Source organism: Poecilia reticulata, chromosome 3 (assembly GCF_904066995.2).
Source record: "Poecilia reticulata chromosome 3, P_reticulata-male-v2, whole genome shotgun sequence".
Classification (NCBI taxonomy): domain Eukaryota; kingdom Metazoa; phylum Chordata; class Actinopteri; order Cyprinodontiformes; family Poeciliidae; genus Poecilia; species Poecilia reticulata.
Window position 1 is genome coordinate 3,035,907 of NC_088832.1, and position 20,035 is coordinate 3,055,941.

At 35.8% G+C, this 20,035-nt stretch overlaps 1 protein-coding gene across 1 annotated transcript; it reads left to right on the forward strand.

Moving 5' to 3' along the window:
• The first annotated feature begins 1,548 nt into the window (after window positions 1-1,548).
• Window positions 1,549-19,791, forward strand: mesd (mesoderm development LRP chaperone). Its single transcript, XM_008405075.3, has 3 exons — window positions 1,549-1,748; window positions 8,540-8,772; window positions 19,242-19,791. The coding sequence occupies exons 1-3, from the start codon at window positions 1,593-1,595 to the stop codon at window positions 19,504-19,506; spliced, it is 654 nt and encodes a 217-aa protein (XP_008403297.1). The 5' UTR covers window positions 1,549-1,592; the 3' UTR covers window positions 19,507-19,791.
• The last annotated feature ends 244 nt before the right edge of the window (window positions 19,792-20,035 follow it).

A 20,035-nucleotide genomic window follows, 5' to 3' on the forward strand; every position in this document is an offset into this window, starting at 1 on the left:
TTAACCTGATTTTCTATTTCCCAGTTTCATTAATCAATTTCGCATATATCCCTTTTTTATTTACCAATTTTTCTTTTATCTATTTATTTCACCCATTTATTTATTTATTTAATTTTGGCTGAAATGGCTCTCCATAATCCGTTAGGTCTCCTTCAGTGCCAAAGTGAATTTACAGAACCGTTAATTTACACGTTTACTTACAGAAAAGTTAACAGCTTTATTGTAAACTGTTAACTTCGAGTTTACAGAAAATCAGGCATTGTAGATTACAAAGGCTTCCAATTTTAATTTAAAGCTAAATTATTTGACTATATTTACACTTATGTACAATATTTATTATATTGAGATGTTTTCTTGCAGGTGTTATTTAAAAAAAGAAATTGTATGTTTTGTTTATAATGTACATTGCATCTAAATTCTCACTGCAATATTCATTGTGTATTGTACATTTATTACAAAACTTCAACAATCTCCCTTTAACATTTAATTTTTTAATTTTACCCTCTTCAATAAACTTTAGACAAAAAAAAGACAACTAACAAACGATAAAATGGTGACCCCCATCTCACACGTGCCACAGTGAGATAATTAACGTTACAGCTTTGCAGACCCTGTAGTGGCACAAGAAAAATAACGTTTTTTCCAGTCATTGAGTCCCGAAATTCTAGACTATATAATTATGTTTAAACAGATTTAAAACTTACCGAAGTTGCATTTCATAAGATCTCCATATTTGCCTCGTGCATGTGTTTGCTTATTCCGTGCGGGAAATAAAATTAATCCTTATTAATCCTTAATCCAAACTTAATCCTTCATCTGGTGGCCAGTTGTGCTGACTTGAGGTGGTTCTTTGATGTTTGACTTGATCAACTTTCTTTGCTCAAATGTTTTCAAATTAATATATGTAATAATTGTTATTTATTGTAAATATTAAAAATTTGGATGAATATTTTCTTAGCAAACAATAAATAACCATGTATTAAAATTATGTAAGAATAGTAGCAATTTAATGAAAAGTGATATTCAATCATTATGTGTTGATTTACTCCCCCCAAATAATACCTCTGCATCATTTTAAAAATTATTAAATATCATCACAATACTAAATTAACAACCACAGTTTAAAATTAAATTAAAAGGAAATGTTAAAAATAAAAACTAATGTCACAGTAGTTGTCATTGAGATGAATTACCATCTGAATGGCAAATGAATCTCCCATTCAGATTCATGTTTGTGTACCTGACAAACACAAACTAACACAATTATGTGTTGAAATATTCAAATAAATCTTTAACACATACTGCGTGTTATATTCATTTTAACACACAATGTGTAAAATTAACACAAAATATGCTTTTAATTTAATAACACATTTTTTGTGTTCTTTTTTAACACATCTTTTTTTAGAGTGATTGATATGTCATAATATATACGTTTCATGAACAAACTGGTAAGATTCACAAAGTGAGCTTTATTTTGAAATCTTCTAGCCCGGGTTGTGCGCCATCTGCCAGATTTTACGTCTCTGACACGCCCCTGTTTGCTCGTGACCGGTTGATTTGTGACCAATCACAGCACACCATCTGTAAACATGGCGTCTTTCTGCAAGTTGGCATTTGCAGTCATTCTGCTCTGTACGTGTTTGTTATATATTTCAGCAACAGGCAGCACAGGTAAACCTAAGAAAAAGAAGGACATTCGAGACTACAATGACGCAGATATGGCGCGGCTTCTGGAACAGTGGGAGGTTTGTGAACTTCCTGGTTTACATTTAAATGTTAGCCTGCTTGTTATGTGTCCAGGACTGATAAAACTTCCACAGTAACGGTTGTCAAAGAAAAGATAGTGATCAATAATATAATCTAACAGAAACAACGGGTTTAAATGGAGAACACCACGTAGACACATTAGACAACATTATCGGCAGATAAAAATGTGATAGTGGCGACAGTTCGAGTTTTCAGGAAGCCATTGCAGCTGCCTGGCACGCGCAGCCCTTTGTTGGGAGTTATTACTATATACATGAAATTGCTTGATTTGAAGAGAGTATTTCACTGCCAGCGAATTTAGTATCAGCAAATCTACCCTAGTGAAAAACATACTTTTAGTATATTTCAAATATACTTAATAAGTACATTTTAAGTATACTAAGTATTAAATGTACTACCTATAAATATATACGAAGTGTACTAAAAGCATGCTTGTTCCAATTTTGACATAACTTTAAACATACTTAAATATAATTGTACCAAATGCACGTTAAAGAAATAAATAAAATAAAAGTATACTTTAAGTGAACAAAATATGTTTTTGGTCCAGTAACAAATCCACCACATCGAGAAAGCCTGCTGGCATCGGATCAGTTTTCTAGGCGTCACAGACATGTCATCATGAGGACGCCATCTTGAATTTGTTGCTCATCTGAGAGCGTGGATGTGGCATTGAATCATTGCTGTCTTTGGTTTTAAAAAGTGATGAGTATCACTATGTATCATTTTTTGTTGTTTTTGTAACGAAGTTGAAACCAGACATTTTGACATAAGACAGCATTTCCCCCCAGCCCAGCATTCTCAATTTGATATTTGCTAAGTAGCAGAATAATAAAGATAATACGTATTTTCAATTACTACATATTTTAAATAATAAATTAACATACACTTTCTTACAATTTAGAGGCATTTTATTTTAATGCTGTCTAATTTTTGTCAGACATTTTGAGTTCCTCCACAAGCTTCTTGTAGTAATTTGCTGGAATTTTGATCGATTCAATTCTAGTTCAAATTCAAATAACTTTATTGATCCCTTTTTTTTATTCCATCCTGCTGACATAACAGGTGTAACTGAGTCAGACCACCTCTGACGGGGTCAATTCAGTAAAAATAAATTATTGGCCAATATAAAAGAGAAGTTTGCTCAGTTCTCTCTTGTATCTTTACAGAACTGACAGAAACCAAACGATTTATATGCAGAGAGAATATATATATATATATATATATATATATATATATATATTTTACTTATAAAAACATCAGCTTTAAGCCACATTTAATATCAATGGTCAATACTCACCAACTGTCCAACCAGACACCAAAAAGTGTTTGTGTCTTTAATATTTATGTTTTTAGCATTTGATCAAATCAGACAATAAAAGGCAACTATTCAATAATTCTTAACAAAAATATTACTGGATCGTGAAACTGTTTTCAACTGTTGGCAAGCATTCAGCAAATATGGGCTGATTTCATTAATTAGAATATGGCTGAAAAGTTTCTTTGTTAGTAATTCCATTACCAACTAAAAGACTTGATTAATTACATTACATATGTTTTAACATATTTATATTTCAATGGATGTTTAATATCTACTAAAAGGTCATTTTCGAAAGATACTATTAATTTGACAAGCCTGATCAGAACGTATATACAATTTTTTTTGAATAAGACTGTATGGCATTCACAGTTAAGCTTTTGCATTATTCTTAGGACTAAAAAAAGAAAAGGCCTTCCCGTAACTGTGGGTGCAGTCTTTCTCTCTCTCTCTTTCTCTCTCTCTGTCTCGCTCTTTCTATCTATATATTTATATAGATAGATAAATATAATGAATGAGGGAAGCTGGAGAGAACCCATGCAGACACAGGGAAACTCTGCCCCTGTGCAGCCCATGTATTCTTAGATATTGGTATAAAAGAAATAAAACTACTACTATAACTAATAAAAACTAGTAAAACTAAGCAATATCTAACTAATGACAACTAATAAGAATGAGCATATACACTCTAAATACTAATTACAACTACCTGAATTAGACAAACAAAAAGTCCCATAAAACTAGACTGAAAAACCCAAAACTAAGTAGGAAGGTCCAGACTTTCCTCACTAGCCTCCAACTCCCTTTAAAATCTAAAATACCAGAGATCCATGTTGTAGTGATGGCTTTTTTAAAACGCCTCCACAGTGAAACCTTTTTTATCGGGCTATTCTTTTCTTCAGAGATGTTGTTCTGCTTAGCCGGGACAATAACTTCCCCTGAGGGGAAACGGTTTTTATTTCATCTACGTCTCCAGAAGGTTGTACATTGGTGACTGTTTGAGGCTCAGAGACAGTTTCCATTGGTGACTAACTATTTGAAGATATTTTATATTGCAACTCTTCCTCTTCCCGGTTAGATTTCTTTGGTTGTGGAGTCCATTTCCGAGTAACTAAACTTCTGTGTTTTTTTTTCCTTTTTATCACTCAGCATTTCAGAGGAAGCTGCAAGTTGCGTCTCTTTTTGCTCAAAAACTGCCTGAGTTTTCTGTTTTTATTTCTAAAACAGTTTGTGGTGCCAGAGTTTTGGCTTCTTTGCCATAGTTTTGAGTTTCAGAAGTGTCCATCTTGGTTAGTGCTACCACTGAGCTTCCAGTTCAGTGGTAGCTTTCAGTGCTGCCGTTCTCCTTTTCTCATATTCAGATTTTCTAGATAGCTCTTTCTCCACTTGCTGATCCTCATTTTGTTGTGTTTTTGAGAAGACCAGATCAGAGATCTTTTCTTCTTCAGTGTCCTGGTGTAGTTCAGAGATTGGACTTTCATCTGTGATCTCATTTTTGAAGTTGGCGGTCTGATTCTCATTTATTTCTGTCATTGAAAATTCTTGTTGTTCAGACTTTTCTTCAGAAACCTTGAAGGTATCCAGCTCAGAGAGCGCTTTCATAGCCTGCTACTTTTTCCTTTTCTTACATTTAGATTTCTTAGAGGGCTCTTTGTCCACTTGCTGGTCCCCATTTTGTTGTGCTTCAGAGACCATTTCTTCTTCAGCGACTTGGAATAGTTTAGGGATCAAAGTTTTATCTGTATAAGTCTCATCGATGAAGTTGGCTATCTGATCCTCAACTATTTCCTGTATTGAAGCTTCTTGCTGTTCAATGTTTTCTCCAGAAACCTATTGATTATTGAAGGTTTCCAGCTTAGAAACAGCTTTCATTGTACCATTTTCCTCTTTTGGCACATATTTCGTGGACAGCTCTTTCTCCTGCTGATCTTCATTTTGTTGTGTTTCAAAGACCATTTCTTCTTCAGTGTCCTGGTGTAGTTCAGAGATCACAGTTTCATTTATATAAGTGTCATTTTTCAAGTTGACTTTCTGATCCAGGGTTGAATCTTGTTGTTGTTCAGACTTTTCTCAAGAAACACTTGGATTATAAAGTGTTCCCAGCTTTGAGATGGCTTTAATCACCACCTTCTTCTTGCTCTTTCACTTAGATTTCTTAGAGGGCTTTTTTCCCACTTTCTGATCCACATTTTGTTGCGTCTCAGTCTGTGTTGAAGTAATTATTTTAGCTGGTTCTGACTGAAATCTGATGTCCTGAGCATCCGTCTTGGTCTGTGTTGAAACATATCGGTAATGGACTGTTTTCAACTTTGATATTTCTGGTAAACCTGTCTATGTTTCAACAGAGACCATTTTCCTTTCATTAAGATGTAGCTGTGCCAAGCAGCAAGCATAATTTTTCTCCAGCAATGTTCTCTTCTCAATTTCATCAGCAATGCCTTCGTTTTCAACAATTCCTGAAGAAGACAGTATGCATGTTCTTGAAGGTTGATAATCGGTCTTAGTTCCTGGCCACTTACTTGGGTTTGTTTGTCACTGACCTCAATTTGTGTACCCAATGTTTCAGGGATTGACTCTTCTTTTGATCCCATTGAATTGCATTTCTTGCCATTTAAAATCTTGGTAACACTTTATTTGAAGGGGTGTGCATAAGACAGACATGACACTGTCATAAACATGAAGTCTTTATGAATGTTTATGACGGTTGTCATGAAGTGTCATTCAGTAATTGACACTTTTAATGCAAAGTTGCTCTAAAAGTTGCATTGAAAGTCCACTAAAAGTGCCAACTTTGCATTATTTTGTAAATAATGACAATTTAATGCAAAGTTGGCATTTTTTAAGGACTTTTAATCCAACTTTGCATTAAAAATGTCATTATTTACCGAATTGTACTCCTTGACAAAAGTCAAACTCCTTCATGCTCATGACAGGTGTTATGTCATGTTGATGACATTGTCATGTAAGGTTTATGCCCAACCCATCAAATAAAGTATTACCGAAATGGTAATATACTGAAAACACAATGTAATAGTTTCACCTGTAAAGTGTGTTGTAATGGATCCTTCTGTGTTCTGGTAACCTGAAGTGTTTGCAGTACTGATGTGTGTATGAAGCATGTAATGTACAAAGTGGCAAAGCAGAATAATAAAAGAAATCAGGGCCGTGCAGAGGCCACTACAGGGGCAGGTGCTCAAAAAAGGGCCCATCTAACCACCTTCTAGGACAGAATATTAACAGCCTCTCAGCTTTCAGAGTTTAATAAACTATGATAAATTACAAAAATGTGACATACAATCAAAGCTAAGGAAAATCTCCATATAGAGCATAACACTATGCCTATGTAAGATATTTTATTAGTAATTTCTTTCTGCAGGTCTACTTTGTTATAGGAAAGTGTTGCAATATTCAAACCCGCAATTTAACAAGATATGTAAATCAGAGCTGGACCACCAGACATATTTTGTCTTTACAGAATTACACTATTAAAATATAAACAAGGACACAATGCAACCTTTTAGTGTACAGTAATCTATAAAACAAAGATCTGCCTGTTTGCTACACTTGCAGTGGAGATGAAGACGGTTTTTAAGTTTTGCTTAAAAAACTTTTTTTTCACACGACGTCTCGGGCAGGGCCCAAAAATCGCAACAAAATATTTCTGATGTGTGCAAATAAAAGTTTGTTTGGTAAATAACTTTTTAAGTTCATGAGAAAAAAATGAATTTAATTTAGAAAAAAGTTAAAGAAAAAATGTGTTTTTTAAAAAGAAATCATTACAGTTCCAAAAGTTTTGATTACAATTTAATTTTAACTGAGATAATTTTTTTTTCCATTGAATAATTGGGGGCAAAATATATATATCATACTCTGAACCAGACCCTAAACTTAAAGTCTGGATTGAGTTTTTTCCCCTTCATTAATGTCACTTTTATTACATTCATTATATCTATCATGGTAATTCAGGGTGAATTATTTTTAATTCTAAATGAATATCCTTGTTGGACTTTTATTTAAGTGTTATTCTCCTTCAAGATACATTTACCTAACGCTAGAATAAATGAAATGTACATTATGCAGCAAAGGAAATTAGAAGATCTGACATATATCCATTATGGAGATGAAAGGTTTTGGACGGGTGATGTGCCTTATTGCATTAAGCAATACTGAAGAATGACTGATATCATTAACGGTACAGGGAAGAAGCTTTTAGTTATCTTGCTTTGCTAGCACAGTCGTTGGCTAGCAGCTAGCTAATAGCACATCAACAACAGCCTAATGTCTGTATAATAGAAATACTGAATTGATAGATAAGAACAGTTTCTCCTCACCTGGCTGTCTCCTCCCCTCAGTAGTTCTTCAGAGAAAGGCAGACGCAGAGGCCTGTCAGTGTCTGTTGTATTTCATTACCTCTCTGCTTAAACCGCGACTCCGAGCTGAAGCAGAAACGATACTTCAACGTTTTCCGTCATCTGACAAGTAGCAAGTCTACTCCACTTTATTCACCAAAAAAGTTTTTTTTATAATTCACCAAAAACTGATCTGTAATCTGGAACGTTCGCTACGTTGAGCTCTGCAGTTAGCCGACTTATCTCACTGCGCGAGAGGCAACTGCGTCATGCGTCACGGGCAAAAGGTCAAAGGTAACAATAAGACCGGCTTATGTTGTACAAAAAAAACCCAACAAAAAACTAATAATTTTATGTGTCAGAAGAGGACTTAGAAAATAATACCAAAAAAAAAAAGACCAAAAAGGCTCTTGGGGGCACGGAGCAAAAAGCGCAGGTGCTCAAGCCCCCCAGCTCCCCCCTCTGCACGTGCCTGAAAGACATTAAGTATCTAAAAGTGTATTTCATTAGCAATTACAACAAACCAAAAGTGTAATTGTAGCATACTGTAATCACACTACTAATACAATATGTAATGCCAATATACTTAAAATACATTCTAAATATATTTTAAATGTAATTCAATTACAAAAATGGTAAACTCAAAATATACTAATCAAGCACATTTATATTACATACAGCAATATACTTAAAGTACACTAAGTGTAACTTAAGTTGTTCAAAAAAAGTATGTGAAAGTACACTTTAAACTGTGCTTTAATACAACTTAAATCATATTAAAATACATTAAGCACAAAATTAGTTGTTCCAAAATGTCACACTTTAAGTTAATTAATCCTAAGTGAACTTGAAGTATATTCATGATTAGTCTGACGTAAAGTATTCTGAAGTGTACTGAAATTTAACATACTTAGTATATTTATTTTTCACCAGGGTATGTACTCTGTGGGGCCAACGGCCTCTACAAATTGTCTCCTCCTGAAGCTTGTTTGATGGAACTTAATTTAAATCAACACAGGAGGAAATTGCAAAGTAAAGAATAATTTATAATTCAGACCACTAGGTTAATGCATGAGTTAAAGATAGACTCTCTGTCATACAGAAAGATGACGATATTGAAGAAGGAGACCTTCCTGAGCACAGACGGTCTCCTCCACCCGTTGATTTCTCCAAGGTGGACCCCTCCAAGCCAGAGGACCTTCTTAAGATGTCAAAGAAAGGCAGGACTTTGATGGTCTTTGCAACTGTGTCTGGAAATCCCAGTGAGAAGGAGACTGAGGAGATCACAGGCCTGTGGCAGGGAAGCCTCTTCAATGCCAACTATGATGTTCAGAGGTAATCGCACAATAAATTCTGTTGTGAGAATTTTACATAGACTCAACCAGAGGCAATCCTTGGATCTGACCTTTAGGGTTGCTAAGCCCACAGCAGGGCTAACAGCCAAGAGAAGATATTCGGGGGTGCATTTTTCTTATTTTCATTGTTGACTTGCATACATTCACATACAAAATAAAATAGTTTTGTCAAACTTATCTGTTAACAACTACATACAGTTGTTAACTGTATGTTAACAACTGTATGTTGTTAACTGTAACTGTATGTTGACAACATACAGTTGTATGTTGTACAATGTTGTATGTTGTCTTGGAATTTCGGAGACATGTTGTCAGTAGTTCATAGAATAAAAGAACAATGTTAATTTTACTCAAACATGTACCTATAAAAAAGTAAAATTGGAGAACTGGTCATTTTACTTGACATTATTTTCAGTTTCTAACTAAAAATTCTGTTTCAGTTTGTAACAGAATTTCAAGACTACATCGTGCCTGCCAACATCTGCTAACATTAAGCTGGTTCTGACACAGTCTTAGTGTAGTGGAGTCCGGCTCATGTTCCCCCCAGGAAATAAAATAAAATCTACTCAAAACTATGCATTTCCAGTCAATTGAAGAATCTTTTACTAAATTCATAAGATTAATAAACCTAAAACCAGTTTATTATCAAGGTAGAAGTTCAGGTTAATGTTAGTGACCTTGAAAATCATCCTTAGAAATTGCATTATCCTTATTTTTATCTGAACGTTATGCGGCTGTTGGCCTTTTTTCTTTAAACAAGAATGTATGTCCATCTATTGAAAAGTGGACATTAATAATCAGGGTTTTACTATTTCAGTTCATGAAGTGGGCCTATCATAGTTTCAGTACCAAACACCTTTCTATTCACAAACACAGGAACAGCCTAACCCTAACATCCTGCACTGGTCTTTAGTTTTACCTTATTTAAGTGACTCCAGAGAGGTTTGGGTGATTAATTACAAAACGACTCAACAGTCACTAAGTACTACAATACCACTTAAAATTGCCCGTTGCAAAAAAAGCAATCCGACTAAGCATGATATTTTGCATTGCAAATTGTCATCTGAATAAAGGTGCTGATGATACAAGTCTGCCTACAAATAGCTGGTTAAAAAATCTATAATGCGTCTTTACTGATTTCTTTGAAAGTTGGTTGTGGCCCAAATTTACTACAGGGGCCAGTGTAGTCAGTGTTTTTTTTTATGGAGACACTAAAGGAAGAATTGAATAAAAAACAGAACAATATTTCATTATTTGATATATACTGCTCAAAAAAAATAAAGGGAACACTTAAACAACACAATATAACTCCAAGTAAATCAAACTCCTGTGAAATCAAACTGTCCACTTAGGAAGCAACACTGATTGACCCGACGAGGGTCCCCCGTTGTCAATCAGTCCACTGTCCTAAGTGGACAGTTTGATTTCACAGAAGTTTGATTTACTTGGAGTTATATTGTGTTGTTTAAGTGTTCCCTTTATTTTTTTGAGCAGTGTATTAAGTGAGCCAAAGAGCTACTTTGTCTCAAGAGATTCAGGTTGCAGATCCTGATCTAGCAGATGGGCAGTGTGATGCCATCTCTATACAGCAGCTAAAAGTGCAGCACCATAATGTTTAATTCATTGTTAAAGTAAAAGTGTGAAGGTTAAAAAAAATTCACCACTGAATATCAACAAAAGACATTTATTTAGTATAGTTTCTTTGGTTCCTCTGTTGGCCCTTGTCTAGAACCGCCCATGGACTGCAGGTCTGGGTCTGAAGATTTTTTGGTTAACATGTTTTTCCTTCATTGATAGGAACTCAGATTATCCAAAGTGGTAAACCACATTAAAAAATAATAGTGAAATAATACATTAAATGAGCACTGAACAGTTATTCGTAAAATATATCATTTCTGAATAAACGCACAGAAAGTCCTAACAAACTTTTTTTTAATGTAGGAAATATTTATGTATTTATTGTTAATCTATAAGTATGATTTGTTCTTTAAATGACCACTTATATTATTTTGGCTAATACTAATATATATAAAATAAAGTATCATCCTAAGCAAATAATCAAACCAATATAGTAGTACTCCGTATTTTATGGGACGGATGACAACCTTATTCAGGAGTGCTGAGGTACAGTTTTAGGCCATAAAACGGGGCTAGAATTGCCACTGGACTCAACATGGGCACAAATTGTATTCATTTTGGGCTTTCAGTGTTTCCCTGACATCTTTTTTTTATCTTGGGGTTGAATTGTGACTTTTTTTAAGTCACAATGGAAAACACGAATTGAGAGTTCAATGTTCAAATTATATAAAAAGTGTTTCTAAGGAAACTTGGCAAATTGCATTAAGTCATAGACAAAATGGTTTCAAATTAACTCATGACAAGACAAGAAAATCTACTGATAATAATAGTAACTAGAAAAATTGCTGTTCCTAGCAAAACAGCTGTGAGAATGCATATTTGCAGAATGATTGCTGCAGAAATGCCAGAAAAAGCAAAAGAACCTGAAATATTTGAAAAAGCTGAAAAGTAAAACATAGCAAAAGAAATAGAAATTGGCAGAAGCAGAAATTAGTATAAAGCCTGACAGTTGAAAAAGTTGAAAAGTAAAACGGCAAAAGAAATGGCACAAAGTAGGAAAAGAAGCAGAACATTTAGATATGTGAATTGTTTAAATTGATTAAAGTTTACAGAAGACCTTTGTACACAATAAAAACAGTAAAATCAGAAGGCATACAGAAAGGCAGACAAGCAGAATGCTGACACAGATAGAAACTGATCACATCAGAGAAATACATCGAAGGAACAGGAGAAGATGTGGCATGTCTGTACTCCAGAAGAGTTCAACAGAAAACACTAAGACCTGTAGCAATGATGGTAATAGTTCCTGAAAGTACACATTCGTGGCTACATGTTAATGCATAAATTGCATTTTATATTGTCATTCTCAATTCTGCCACAGAAGGGAGCATTTGAAATGAATGCCCCATTCATAAAAAGCTGAATATTATAAAAAGTATAGGTTATGAGTACCAACAAATATAGCCAGCATAGCAGAACAAGCTGAATAGTGTTAAAGTTGAATGGTGAAAATAGCACAAAGTATGCAGAAAAAGCATGGTGAAAAGTGTACAGAAAATCTAGAAACAGGAATTCTGTGTGAATGCTAACAACATTCATGATGATGAAGCATGATAGTAAGATAATAATAAGCTAATGGTAATAGTAACACAGAAGAAAGGAAGGAAAAAAGGTCATATTTGTGTTAATTCCGTTCTTCCCTCTGTGTCAGTAACATAGCTTTGTATTGGGATATGACAATAAAAAGCTATGTTACTGTTTTTAAACTGGTTGATGCGTGAACATTGTTTAGGTAACAGATTCAAACAGATTTCACACATAAATAGTACATTTTCAGGGTTTCCTCCAGAAAAGTTGCTAAGCCTGGTGGTCGGGGTGCCATGGCGGTCCAACGTGTTTTTGTATTAAAAGATATTAAGTAGACGGGAAAAGTAAAAATATTACTGAGTAATTATGTGTTGTAGGAAAATATCACCAGTGAAATGTTTAGATAGCTAAACACACAGCTAGTCTTAAACAACAAATCAAAAAATACAATTAAAATGAATCAATTATCTGCACTTCAGTTTAATTCAGCAGCTCCATCAGGCCCCCCAGAGCTTCAGGGCCCAATAAATGCTAATATTTTAACACAGACCACAGATATATAAATGTAACATTTATTTATTGAGATTATCAATGCTGCTGAATTTTATTTAATGCTTTCAGCATACATAAACTATTTAAATTGTTTAATATTTAAATTTAAGATTTTAAGGAGCTGGCAAGTTTATTTTGTATAAGTTCATAGAACAATATTCATAGTTAGATTAGTTTGTTACCATAGCAACAATCTGATGCTGTAAGTTTGATCTTCGAGTTTAAGCTCTGTTTGTTCACAAATGCAAATTAGTAAACTGCAATTGAAACTTATTGCTTTTTAGGTTGGCCAATTAAACTAGTTCCCCTCTCCCAGATTTCACTAAATCTAACACAGAAGCTGTTAGAGGTGCTGATGTTTTTAGCAACCAAAGGGGCCCCAAACTCACATTCTGCTCAAGGCCTCATGCAGCTTTGGACCGGCCCTGCATGATGAACTAAATCTGCTGCACTGTGTGCAGAGATGCACAACAAACGGGAGATTTAATGTAATGCTGCTAACGTGGTTTTAGTAACTCTTCCATTTAGTGTCTGTTGAGTTTTTAATAAGCGCGAGAGGCACAGAAAATGTTCTGGTTGCTCAAGTTTGTTCGAGTTTTTTAAATATCTGCGCGGCCGCCCACATTAACTCTGGCTGACTAAGTGGTTTGATGCAGGGCCGTGCAGAGGCCACTACAGGGGCAGGTGCTCAACAACAAAAGGGCCCATCTAACCACCTTCTAGGACAGAATATTAACAGCCTCTCAGCTTTCAGAGTTTAATAAACGATGATAAATTACAAAAATGTGACATATACAATCAAAGCTAAGGAAAATCTCCATATAGAGCATAACACTATGCCTATGTAAGATATGTTATTAGTAATTTCTTTCTGCAGGTCTACTTTGTTATAGGAAAGTGTTGCAATATTCAAACCCGCAATTTAACAAGATATGTAAATCAGAGCTGGACCACCAGACATATTTTGTCTTTACAGAATTACACTATTAAAATATAAACAAGGACACAATGCAACCTTTTAGTGTACAGTAATCTATAAAACAAAGATCTGCCTGTTTGCTACACTTGCAGTGGAGATGAAGACGGTCCATTCAGGAAAGCAGAGCTGCATCAAACTTTAACGTGGAACTGCAGGAAAAAACAAAACAAAAGCAAATATTGAATTGTTAATGAATGTCACCATGAGAAAAACCTACTGAGTTTTGCTTAAAAAACTTTTTTTTCACACGACGTTTCGGGCAGGGCCCAAAAATCGCAACAAAATATTTCTGATGTGTGCAAATAAAAGTTTGTTTGGTAAATAACTTTTTAAGTTCGTGAGAGAAAAATGAATTTAATTTAGAAAAAAGTTAAAGAAAAATTTTGTTTTTTAAAAAGAAATCATTACAATTCCAAAAGTTTTGCTTACAATTTAATTTTAACTGAGAATTTTTTTTTTCCATTGAATAATTGGGGGAAAAATATATATATCATACTCTGAAACAGACACTAAACTTAAAGTCTGGATTGAGTTTTTTCCCCTTCATTAATGTCACTTTTATTACATTCATTATATCTATCATGGTAATTCAGGGTGAATTATTTTTAATTCTAAATTAATATCCTTGTTGGACTTTTATTTAAGTGTTATTCTCCTTCAAGATACATTTACCTAACGCTAGAATAAATGAAATGTACATTATGCAGCAAAGGAAATTAGAAGATCTGACATATATCCATTATGGAGATGAAAGGTTTTGGACGGGTGATGTGCCTTATTGCATTAAGCAATACTGAAGAATGACTGATATCATTAACGGTACAGGGAAGAAGCTTTTAGTTATCTTGCTTTGCTAGCACAGTCGTTAGCTAGCAGCTAGCTAATAGCACAACAACAATAGCCTAATGTCTGTATGATAGAAATAGTGAATCGATAGATAAGAACAGTTTCTCCTCACCTGGCTGTCTCCTCCCCTCAGTAGTTCTTCAGAGAAAGGCAGACGCAGAGGCCTGTCAGTGTCTGTTGTATTTCATTACCTCTCTGCTTAAACCGCGACTCCGAGCTGAAGCAGAAACGATACTTCAACGTTTCCATCATTTGACAAGTAGCAAGTCTACTCCACTTTATTCACCAAAAAGGTTTTATTTTTATTCACCAAAAACTGATCTGTAATCTGGAACGTTCGCTATGTTGAGCTCTGCAGTTAGCCGCCTTATCTCACTGCGCGAGAGGCAACTGCGTCATGCGTCACGAGCATGATGCAATGCTCAATGCTCGTGAGCATTGCATTGCGTCTGCAATGCAATGCTGACCGGCTTATTATGTTGTACAAAAAAGAAACAAAAAAGCAAATAATTTTAGCACATGTTATTATGTGTCAGAAGAGGGCTTAGAAAATAATACCAAAAAAAAGAAAAAAACAATTTGACCAAAAGGGCACTTGGGGGCAAGAAGCAAAAGGGGCAGGTGCTCAGGCACCCCCCCCCTCTGCACGTGCGTGGTTTGATGCATCATGTAACCCAGTGTTTCTCAACCTTTTTCGGGCGTATGTTTCTACTCTCCTTCGTGGGGGGGCGCCGATTTATGTTTTCGCATCCACCTGAATAATGTGTAGTTGCGCCCCTACTCATGACATTTCAACAATATTATTTTACCTTTTATCTGAAATAGTGTCTGTTTATTCTTGCCATACAGTCTCTGTATTAATTATTGCTCGAAAGGTCTTGCCATACCAGTTTATTCCTCTGTATTTACTTTAGTTTCTTAGTTTATTCTTGCATTTTGGTCTTCATTTATTTCCATTTAGTTTCCTTTGATTAGTTTTATCCTCTCTTGGTTTATTGCTATGTCCACTTTAGTTTCTTTCCTGTTGCTAGATTTATTTTATGGTTTATTGACCATCAGTAATCTTCACTCATCACCTGCTGCGCCGCCTAATCATCATGTGTTGATTTTTGACTGTTCAGCGTCGGATTCTCTGTTTTTATGCCATAATTCACATCTAGTTCGTCGCTCCGTTTTGCCCGCTTCTCATGTTTCAGAGTTTTGCGCAATGTGCGCGTCGTTTTTTTTTGTTTGTTTTTTTAAGCCCCTAAGGTGCAGGGCGGTCGGGAAGCGTATCGATGGGGAAAAGGCAGACTGACATAAACCTTTTAAAACAACGGAAACAATTTCTGCATTCTGATTATTGAAATTTAAAAGTGCTGTGTTGTTCTATCACCCCGTTTCATACCGGACCACTTACAGCACCGTGTTAACGCTATAAAATGAACGCTCTCTATCGTGGTATCACTCATGGAGGGATTTCTTTATTTAAATGGGTTCATTTTTCAGAGGGATACACAGTGAGGGCATCGTGATTTTAGTAATTATATGTTTATAAGAGCGATTTTCTGTTGTCCTTCCATGGAAGCGGGCAGCTTTCAAACGGAAATAAAAAAATTTTTAATATAAATTGCTGCTTTGACATGATCACAGAACTGCCAAAACATATGTAGCTACATAAATACCAGGCAAAATGAATCACAGCAGCGTCATCAGCCGGTGTAACGCTGAACTGAGCGGATCTGCACCATGAAGCTACAAACACTGAATAGAAGAAGAGCTGCCATCGATACAGTTGCAGCCAAGCATGATTTAATGTTACACAATACAGTTTTACCAAGTTGCTCAAAGTCTAAACTGGTATTGTTGTGGATTTAAGGTGTAAAGTTTACCTTCGACCAAACGCCCCCCAAAGGCATCCCAGCGCCCCCCTTTTGTAAAAATGTCCGCCAGCGCCCCCTGCCGTCCTCTGAACGCCCCCTGGGGGGCGGTACCGCCCAGGTTGAGAACCACTAATGTAACCGGAAATATAATGGTAGAAATAATAATAAAATGATGTAAAACCAGCGTGAAGTTTGACTACGAAATGAGCGCAAAAGCTCCTCACCGGACTGAATCTGCATGATGAGCTTAGCGCTGGTTGGTTAACCACTAACGCTCCGGCCAACCGGGAACACAGACATAAACTTTACAGGAAAGACAGAGCCACACACTGGACAGCGTATTTAGATGTAAACACCCCACATAATTCTGTCGACAAAGATAAATCATTCTCACCGGTCGCTCAACGCACAAATGGCTGCAAACAGACGCGCAACTACAATTTATTCCTGCGGTTCACATAGAGCTGTGCAACCAGAGGTAACGCCGTTCGTTTTAATCTCTTACCTTGATATAGAGTTATCCAAAGAAAAATAACTACCCACACTGGGTTGATGCAAATATCCATACAGGTCAGCCTGTGATCAGTTTGAGTGAAGGCGGGATCCGCGCTGAGGTAAACTTAACAAAGCAGCGGCAACGCATGGAGATATCAACTGTGTGATTGGTCCGCTCTCTGGCTTTAAATGCATAAACTATAAAACTCTTAGAAATAAGTCTGCTCCGCAAATGAAACGCTCAGAACAGAGATGCTTGCAATCCAGCTTAAAGATTTATCAAAAAAAATAAATAAATAAAGCGATTTCCCTCCTGTCCCTTCCCTTACTCATATTTCTAAAAATAAAAACAAGCGATGCTTAGCCTGGCGGGGGGGCTAACAAATGATGTCGGCCACCAGGCTTACGACACACTGGGGGAAACCCTGAGTTTGATATTTCACTTTGTCCTGCAATTTTAATAAATTAGACTTGACGAGTAAAGGATTTGCATGTAAGAAAACTGGCATTTTCTTCCCTGCTTGTCACCTTCTTCACTGGTTTTATGACGCACAACTCAACAAGCAGGACTGATGATCCAGGCCTTTTTAATCTAGTGTCAAAGACACCACAATCGCTCCTAAAAATGTGACTGGAAACTGCATGCAAGAGCTCCATCAGTAGAATTAGAATTCAGTTTTTTTACATGTGATCATATAGTTTAAACCAGTTTGACAATTCCTTAAAATAAAACAAAACATTCTTTTTCTATAAATGATTAAAATATAACACCCAACAAAATAAAACAATAAAATAACAGACAACTGCCACAGCAGCAAAAGACATTTTTCTCTGTTAACCAATACTGTTAATGGGTTTGCTGCCATTAACAGTAGAACCACTAATGCAGTGTTTCTCAATTATTTTCTGTCATGACCCCCTAGGGATCATAATTTTTTTTTCACGCCCCCCACACCCCCGCTCAGTGCCCTTCCCTCCCCAGAATTTAAATAGTATTGCGATTCTGTTCATATTTAATAATTTATTGTAAACAACTGGCTCCAACATTGTAACTTACCTTATTATCAAAACTGCTGTTTTATTATTGTAAACCTCAAAATAATTTCCAAAATCAGTTTATGAGTGAGTCACTAACATTTAATCAAGACTGCTCAGTTTGAAAAGTGCAAATGATTCACTGGGATTTGCATTTTTAGACATAATATAGTAAAACACTTTTTAGAACTGTAAGCATTGGTTACTTGTCAGCATCTTCCATTTAGTTTTCCACAAGGTATATGGTTCTTAACATTTATTATTTAAAAATTTGCAGCAATATTGGTAATAGTTCAGCTTGTCAGATGAGAAGCGATGAAAAATGTATAACATTTTTAACAATAAAAAGACAGGTTTTGTCTATTTCCTGGCCTTTTTCTGCGAGCTTCAGCTACTTGCTTATAATGGAGTCTAAGTGCCAGGTTCTGAGTTTTTGATTTGCGTTTTAAATACGAGTAAATTTGGACGAGAATAAAGACTAATTTCATGATAGCGTTTCACTATAGTGCGCTAAATAGCGGAATACTGAGGATCTTGTAAGGTTATAGTTACTGGTTTAACAAATGACTAAGTACTAAATGTTTTAGCACATCAGAAGCAAATTTTCAGCCCCAGGTCTTTGAAACGATGCTTACACAACTTTTTTTTTTTTTCACTGTCGAACTTCTCCATCTCTCTTCTAGATAGATATATTTCAAAACATCTGCGCTTGTATCCTTCGCTTCGTTTTTTTTTTTTTTTCTGTGCTGTGGCTACTTCTACTGGCTTGAACAGGCAGGCTGTTGATTAATTTGAACACTGCTGCCACCTAGTGACCAGAGGCTTGTTTATCAGTTAACATGAATAAAGACAATTATAATGTCCTGCTTCTCTCACTCTCACATACCTCCTGCTTTTAGCTGAAGGTTGTTGATCCACTTTTCTCTTTTTCACGGTAAGGTTTTTAAAATCAACTTCCCTATGACCAACTACTTTCAAAAATAATGTTTAGCTTTTTCTCTATTAGAGCAGTTGGAACAACCGTACACGACAAACTTTAGGCATTTTGATACTGTGTCAACAAAAATAAATGGGCTGCATTTACTTCCTGCCTTCCCTCTGCATTGACGTTGGTGCTACATCATCTGAAAACCAGCAATACCAGTCTTTCTGGAACTCAGACGTAATATAAGAGTAGACGCCTCATGGACCGCTCTCGCCTATTGTCGCTGACGAGATTTAGGGCGGCCATCATAATTTCCAAATTTCCTGGGTCAACGTAATTTCCAAAGTCATGTAACTTATTGTACAGTTACATGTGATCGAGTGCTTCTAGACCTTTTAGTGAATAGTCAGCATTGTCATCTGGTTTGGATGTATTGAGTGTCACCGATGATTTAATCTTCGACATATCTCACGATGAATAGCACCTTCATGGTTGTTTCGGTGTACTGGTAATTACTGAATAATGCGTTGTGTAATTTTCACACAAACCTACCACACCAGTAATGCCACTATTTCTGTTTGTTCTTACAGGTTTGTAGTGGGCTCAAACAGAGTAATCTTCATGCTGCGAGACGGCAGTTTGGCCTGGGAAGTTAAAGACTTCCTTGTGGCTCAACAGCGGTGTGCAGACGTTACAGTGGAGGGACAAGTGTTTCCAGGAAGCATCACAAAAAAGGACAAAACAAAAGAGACGAGGCAGAATGAAGTCAACATCAAGAAAAAAGGAAGAAAAACAGAGAGCAAAACGCCAGATGTGAATGGAAATCATGCTAGCAATCTCAAGCAGGAGCTGTAATGGCATTCAAAATGGGAAGCTGACGAGTCACTTTCCATTTTCTGTTGACCTTGCAAAAAATGCAAGACATGTTGAAGAATCATGACAAGCACAGCAATGGTACCCTCATAGTGATGTTGGCTGTAGGGACATCTTTAACCTTGAAAGAAATCACTCACTGATTTATTTTTATTTACATTTTGTAATTGCCAATAAATATTTAAATAATTTCCATAATTTAATGCTGTTGAGATTTTTGCTAAACGAATATCATCAGTGAAAACCAATAAAGGGTCCATACAATTACCAGCTGTACTTGTTTAGTTTTGAACACTTTATGCTCTTAGTGATTCACTATAAATGACCACATGCATTTCTCTTAATTTAAAAACGTATTCAGACAATGGAAATAAAATTTTTAAGAACTGAGGAGATGTCTCCCTACTCAGGCTGGTACGGGTTCTTGATATCTCTGAAATCCCCAAATCTCTTGAAGAATCTGGTCGCCAATGATTTTGACCCTTGTCCAGCGTAAATGCTCCCTGGCCCC

Excerpts from the sequence above, each read along its gene's own strand:
- mesd (XM_008405075.3), top strand. The coding sequence starts at position 1,593 with ATGGCGTCTTTCTGCAAGTTGGCATTTGCAGTCATTCTGCTCTGTACG. Across the intron at positions 1,749-8,539 it reads GGCTTCTGGAACAGTGGGAG|AAAGATGACGATATTGAAGA; the intron begins GTTTGTGAACTT and ends TCTGTCATACAG. Across the intron at positions 8,773-19,241 it reads GCCAACTATGATGTTCAGAG|GTTTGTAGTGGGCTCAAACA; the intron begins GTAATCGCACAA and ends TTGTTCTTACAG.